Below are 7,382 nucleotides of genomic sequence, written 5' to 3'. Positions count from 1 at the left end.
GATGACCCCCTCCCATCTCTATAAAAGAGCTTTTGCATTTAATATATGTTTTAAGTCACCTTTAAGCCACCTTTAAGGACTTGCTTAAAGATGGTTTTTCGCCCTGTGAATAAGTTGAAGTCTAATCCTCCACCAGATTACCTGGTGGTACACTTGTGTTCAAATGACCTTGGCATTTTGTGCGTGGTTGAACTAATTCATTCTATTAAATGCTCTTTATTACGTTGTAAAGTGTTGGTCCCAGGTATGACTATTATTTGGTCAGATATGTTGCCACAATTGTACTGGCACAATGCAAAATCAGCTATTTTACGATTGATGCCACACGTAAAGCTGTAAATTGTGCTGTAAATCAATTTCTTAGACCAGAGGGGGTCTGGTCATTCGGCACACAACAATCACTTTTACACAGAAGCAGATGTTCCGTTATGACGAAACACATCTTAATGATTTGGGCAATGCAGCATACCTCAATAGCCTTCAGGGGGCCTTGAAACCATGGGGTGTTCATTATCAAACATCACTATATTCCCAGATGATAAATATTTGTTTGCTCAATTTTGTTCGTGTTTCAGTGCACTTTAACATTAATTATGCATATGGTAATGCTTGGTGGGTGAAATAATTTACAGTTTAAGCATACACATTCATCGCGATTTATCAGTGTTTATTGGCGGATGAACTCGTAGAGACAAGTTCATTTGGCGGAATCCGGGGATTACCACGAAGGAGGATTTCACTAATGTCTGTCTCAAAACTATGTGGGGTATCAACCTTAGTGCTGGGGAGGATTCAGGGGGCACTACATTGATACATGAAGGACCGGCTTGACCCTTAGTGCCAAGGAAAACTTGGGGGGGGGGCTACCTCTGTGGGGTGTGTAATCCCCAGGTGGGTTATATACCAGGGGAGGCAGGTAAGAGTTAGGGACCGAGTCAGAACTTTATTTCCTCCTTAGATTGTGGCAGTCACTCTGGTGGGCACCTAGAGGACTGTTCCCACCACAGTTGCCTGTAGAGGCACTATTGTGCCAATGAGCAGGGGAGGCCACCCCTGTAGGTGAGTAGTGTTCATTGGGTTCCGCCGGTATGGGCTTGCTTTGTATAAATAGATTATGACAAAACTCGCCACTAAATGTTATTACAGTTTTATTATCGGAAATAAATCCTCGTGTTTATTTGCTTGTTGTTCATTATAATATTCGGTGAATCTGGGATTAACAGCTTTAAAACGACGATAAAAATATTACTAACGCGCAGTATTCAATTTGTCTGCACGGCCTGGTATGTTAAAAAAATTGACGATAACCAAAAAATAAGCATTGGATGCTTAAATAATGCTTATCCACATGATTACGGAGAACAGGATTCAATATATTACTGTGCCTCGGTTTCTTTTCATCAACAATCTTTGTTCGATTGACTTTAGGCTGAATGTGTTTATTTATTTATTTATTATTTATTTATGTATTTGATATGATTTTGTTCGTTTATATCTCTCAATAAATATTTCTCTTCCTCAGGGCTTATCACATTAACCTGTTTACCCGCAGTTTGCACCCGTGGTCTGTCCAAAAATGACATCACTGAGCTGATGGAATCCGTCAGAAGCTCTATGATAGAAACATTCAACTATACTTCTGTGGAAAGAAGCACTTTTAATCATGATCAATAGGAATCAGATTCTGTGTACAAATGGCGATTAAAATGTCAACTTAAGGATCAATTTCACATCTATCAAAAGCTATCTTTTGACTCAGGTCTGTAGAGAGAGTAAAAATTCTTACGAGATTCCGTTATAACCGCTTTTTATTATTATCATAAACTTTACAATATCAGAGAAAAGAAAACTAGTGCTTTCTGTAAAACTGTAAACATTTTAATCGATTTTTTTTAAATTTTAGGTTAAAAATATCAATTCATTATATTTTCAATAATGCATGTAAGTCACGTTTTCAAATCACAGGAAACAGAAAAAATTTGAAAATCCCATGTCATTGTCGATATACCGTATAACGGGTAATTTTTACTGCTGTCATTTTATACGAATTTTACTTATAATAGGGCGATTTGAATTTTTACGCGTTATTTTTTTACGAATTGGACATGTCCGTAAAATTCAAAATCATCTGTGGTAAAAAGGGACTTTGTTACAGTTAATACATACACAAATCAGAAAGCTGTTTTTCTGTTAGCTTCGAATCCCCGTCATAGTTATTGACTGAGTGATTGAAATCTAGCTACTAACGTGGCATTATACGTTGTTTTAAAAAATGCTCAAGACTGAATAGAAAGATCTAAACTGTTATCACCACGTGACCAAACACGCTCAATTATACCTACATGTACAGCCGTCAGGGACTGAGCTGAAGGTCATGAACATTACTCTCATACGTACGATGTAGAAAATTTACGTGCAGTGTTTTTTTTTACTTCTGTGAAAATTTACGCGTTCAATTTTTACGGATTTATAAAACTCGTAAAAATTAGTAAAAATAAGCTGCACTTAAAAAATACCCGTTATACGGTATAATTTTTTGATTGATTATGTATCTAATTGTAAATTACATTTTGGTCATACATGTATAATATAAAAAGTACATGATAAAAGTCCAAAGTTTAAGTGAGAGAAATCGTGTGAATTATCTACTTCGTTGAATAAGTGTAGCAATTTTTAATCTTTTATTCAGGAAGGTGAATTCAAGGAGTTTTGCAACAACTTGATGATTATGAAAAGGTACTTTAATAAACCTATTGTGATAACTCTCCATCATTGTATAGATTCACTATTCACAAAAATTATTTCAACAACAAGAGGACTGTTTTAAGTATACTGATTCAAACTTTACTACAATATTTGAAACACTAATAGTAATAGTTTAATAATTCTTGCATTCCCTCTGATCAATTTATCGACTATTCACTAAGCATAATAAGCACTACAAGCGACTTTTCATGTTGACATATGATGAAATGTTTAACTGCAATTAAATATAAGACAACTGAATCGAGTTATGGATTTTTAAATCACTCTTCAACGCTGTTTTGTACTGAACACGAAATGAACTCTATCAAACGAAGATATTTTTCCCAACACGATCATATCTTTCAATAAAAGTATAATAGTAAACATTAGAATTGATTTTGTGTTTGACATTGAAATGCACAACGATATTCTGTTCAAAGTTTAAATGTAAAAGTTGCAATTTGATAATGAAATAAGTGCGAACATCCAAACTAATTATGAAATTAAGGAACTAATATTCAAGAGATTTCAGTATACTGTCACATGTTTAGACAAAATTGAAATCAATTTCATTCATACTTCAACTCTGTTTCTCACTATACCTAATACTGAATAGAAGGATATTGTGCTTATACATGTATATGATTCCAAAATAATACTTTTCAAGCTTAGTATGAGCACTCGGCCCACCTGATATGTTACATTCAAAAATGATAAAATGCTACCGTACTGATAAAACATATTTCGGTCATAATATAATCAAAGAGTATTGCATCACAATGCATAAATGAAGAATTAAAACTTGATTATACGTCTATGGTAGTCAACTCAAGGAAAATGTAAGAATTACAAAACAATTTTTAAAATTGCTAATTCTTCTAACATCAAGTATATCATTATATAGACAAAGAATTGAGTTTGTATATTGAACAGCTATAAAGCAAATTTTTGCATGCTATTTGGGACTCCACTCATCTTAAGACACTGACATACATGTACATGTAGGTCTTTAATCTTACGATTGTTACAATATGGTAATAAACTTAAAATTTTAATTAATTATTTTATATATAAACAGGTTTTCAACCCCCCCCCCCCCAAATGACCTCGTACACAGCGTGTAGCAAATGAGCTTTTCTGATCACTTTTTGTCCAGCGTCCGTCCGTCCATCTGTCTGTTTCTCTGTTTGTTTATCCGTCCGTCTGTAAACTTTTTAAATTTTTAAATTCTCCAAAACCACCTGGTCGATTTCAACCAAACTTGGCACAAAGCATCCTTAAAAAACAAATTAAGTGAAGGGAATTCAATATTTTAAAAATGAAATATATCCAATTGGCCAGAAAACCTGTAATTTGCATGATAGCATCCTCAAGTAGTGTATACTAAATTTTGTTCAAGCTCTGGTTTCTTGGGGTCGAGTTTTTATACAGGAATATATAGAGAAAAATCTGTATAATCATCTCAAAAACCAATCAACAAGAAAATCTTTTACTTGTGTGAAAACATTCCCAAATAGTGTAGATTAAAGGATATTTTATTCAAAATTATTGGGGGTTGAATTTTTACATATGAATGTAAAGAGAAATATCTTTTTCTCGAAAAACACACTAAGCAAAAAAGATATTACTTGATTCAAGTTGATTGGAAGCATTCTAAGGTGGTGTAATATTTCTAGAAAAACATCTTTGAAAATCAAATAAAATATGAGACCATAATGGGTTGGGTCATCGAATTTTTTTAGCATGAAATAAATTCGATTATTATCAAAAATATTGGAAGCATTCTAAGGTGGTGTAATATTTCTAGAAAAACATCTTTGAAAATCAAATAAAATATGAGACCATAATGGGTTGGGTCATCGAATTTTTTAGCATGAAATAAATTTGATTATTATCAAAAATATTTAAGGAATGAATTTAAAATTTATTAGTTTTATACGATATAAAATGGTTTGGGGCAGTTTACGCTTTATAAACCGCGGAGCGGTTTATAAAAAAGCGTAAACTGCCCCAAACCATTTTATATCGTATAAAACTAATAAATTTTAAATTCATTCCTTATAATTTAATTTTCAACAACAAAAGATTCAAAGTTTTATGTTTATTTCGTACATTACAACATTAAATTTAAAATTAACCGCGCAAGAATACGTCATTCTATAGTAACGGATTGACCTAAATATTTCGAAGCGGAGAAAGACGGCCATGTTTGTTTGGAATGTAAACGATCACAGAACGAGATGTGTTGGATTAATCTACTTAGAAGTGAAATTAAACACACACTGGTGAAAGGCAGAATTCGCTATAAATCCCGAGGAGAAGGTAGATGACTGAAAAGCAATTGGAATCTCTGCAGATGTCATTGGAGCTGTAGCTGAGACTTCACATTCATTGGGAGGTTTACTAACGGCGTGGTTGGCTGAAATTGGGTCGCTTGTTTCGTTTTGGGGAACTACCCAATTTGATAAAGCTTTACTCATTGAAGCCTTTTGGCAATCTCTACTATAACTTCTCACAGAAGATTCATTTTTATGGCCACTCATATGCATAATGTGTCGAACCTCAAATCCTGCGTCGTTCATTCCTTGGATTGAGGTTGCACGTAGGCTATGTGCAGTGTAAGTTTTACTGCATTTTGCATTTTTACAAATGTCGGCCATGAACCGAGTGAATTGGTATTTTTTTATCGGAACATCTGTGTACCAAATTTCCTCAGTTGTTGGAGATTTAAGCGCTTCCTTTGAACATCTGTTGAATAAAAATGTTGCCTTAGGGTCCAACTTCGAGAGGTAGAGTTTCAAAGAGGCGACTGGACATTTTGCCCCAGCAGAAGGTACCTCATACATTCTTTTCTCTTTTGGGTTTCCATTTGCATCAATTCCTCCTTGCCAATTTTTCTGTTTCGTTTCATGTGACAAAGCAACATATTCCTGTTTATTTTCATCAACATGAAATTCAAATGAATCAGTTTTTAGTTGTTCATGAAATTCTAACCCCCTGCTGATAAATTGAATTGCAATAAGTAACCAGATTCGGAATCTTAAAGAGATTGGTGTTGGTTCCCCGAAAACATAGGCAGAAATGTTGTCTAGGTCCTGTTTAGGGATGATTTCTTTGTGTGTGATTGGTCGTGAGAGGCCATCTTGTAGGTTTTTCTTTAGTTTTCCATCTAGAACATTGTTACTTTCTCTAAATTCGCGGTCACGTACGATATCAAATTGTCGTCCAATATCATGAATGTGACGGTTTAATGCTAACCTTATGCTTTTGAATGTATTGTTATGATATTCGGACGCTTGTTGTTTGGTCATAGATTGAGATCTTTTTTCATTTGGCCTTGGTGCAGCCTCTGCATAGAACTTTTCAAGATGGCTATTGAGCTCAGGTGCAGAAATTGAATGAAAGTTGGTTAGCTGCCCAAGAGCCTCAACACTCCATTCTGTAATGAAATTTTGAAATTTTTGTTTTGAACATATCAAATTATTTATCATGCTTATTTACATGTACATAAATCCAGATAGCTTAATGTTAAAGCAACCATGCATTGTGTGTGGGGAATTTGGGTTCAAGTCCCAATCTGGATGTACAAAATGTAAATGATGATGACTTGATATTTTCAATTTTAGCATTTCATTAAATATTTAAATCATAAATTTACCTTGAAACAAATTTAATCCCCACTTAGTGTTAGATTTTGTGGCTTTTGACTGTCTTCTTTCTTTAAGATCCTGAATTTCTGCATCACTGACAGATTTAAATCTCTTGCTATAGGATGGCTCTTGCAGCATTGTTTCTTCTGTTTTTATAGGGCTTAAAACCCTCTCAAGCTCCTCCTCTGCTTCATTTGTTGATGTTGAGACATCAAACTCACCATCCAGTAATTGGTGCAGTGTGTCCCAATCAATATCTATAATCTCTACAGTCTCCCCTACACCCAGCATCTCAAAATCTGCCATGTTGTTTATAGCAGACGACAACAAACCAAACAACTATAGTTCCATCTGAATTTTGTCTCAATAATATATTTAGTATAAACCTTGTCTTAATTGTTTAAATGAACAATACAAACAATTTTTTTATGATATTTATTTTTCAAGGTTTAAGATTGTATATAATGTGTATTATATGATCTCTAATGTAAACAGGAAGTAATGATAAAAGTAGTTCCTGCTCATTGTTGTCAAGGGGGCGTGGCCCCATAGGCAACATTCTTTATACAATATAAAACACTGTCATGTGACTGGCTAATCCAATCAAAAGCTTCAATTTGTATGAAATTAAATTATTAGTATATAGTATTACTTATATGCAAGCATTATGATATTTATTGATTTTCAGTTGTTTAGACAGCTATGGCCCTAGATAAAGTTTGGGCCACACAAGGGGTTCAAAAGCTGACGTAGGTTTACATTTATATAAACAGGTGATTAAGATCTTTTTGTAGAATATTTAAAAAATCTTTATGGTGGTAGGGGACACTCCCATGTTGTGACGTATTGTTTATCGAAAAAACCCAATGAAACCAGGTGTAATTATATAAATAGTTCCTTTCCCAATGTTGTCACCTATCAGCATAGCACAGTAATTTAGAGGGTTTACTACGAATCTCTGAGTAATAATTTCTACCTCTCCAAATA

At 34.0% G+C, this 7,382-nt stretch overlaps 1 protein-coding gene across 1 annotated transcript; it reads right to left on the bottom strand.

Annotated features, from left to right (window-relative positions):
• Positions 1 to 5,000: 5,000 nt before the first annotated feature.
• LOC128169670 (uncharacterized) lies at positions 5,001 to 6,979 on the bottom strand. Its single transcript, XM_052835772.1, has 2 exons — positions 6,404 to 6,979; positions 5,001 to 6,184 (listed from the first exon to the last, which is right to left on the bottom strand). Exons 1-2 carry the CDS (start codon positions 6,699 to 6,701, stop codon positions 5,001 to 5,003), a joined length of 1,482 nt encoding a protein of 493 aa, XP_052691732.1. The 5' UTR covers positions 6,702 to 6,979.
• Between the last annotated feature and the right edge of the window lie 403 nt (positions 6,980 to 7,382).

Source organism: Crassostrea angulata, unplaced genomic scaffold, assembly GCF_025612915.1.
Source record: "Crassostrea angulata isolate pt1a10 unplaced genomic scaffold, ASM2561291v2 HiC_scaffold_169, whole genome shotgun sequence".
Classification (NCBI taxonomy): Eukaryota; Metazoa; Mollusca; class Bivalvia; order Ostreida; family Ostreidae; genus Magallana; species Magallana angulata.
The sequence above is the reverse complement of the archived record's forward strand: the minus strand, read 5'-3'. Positions and strand labels throughout refer to the sequence as shown.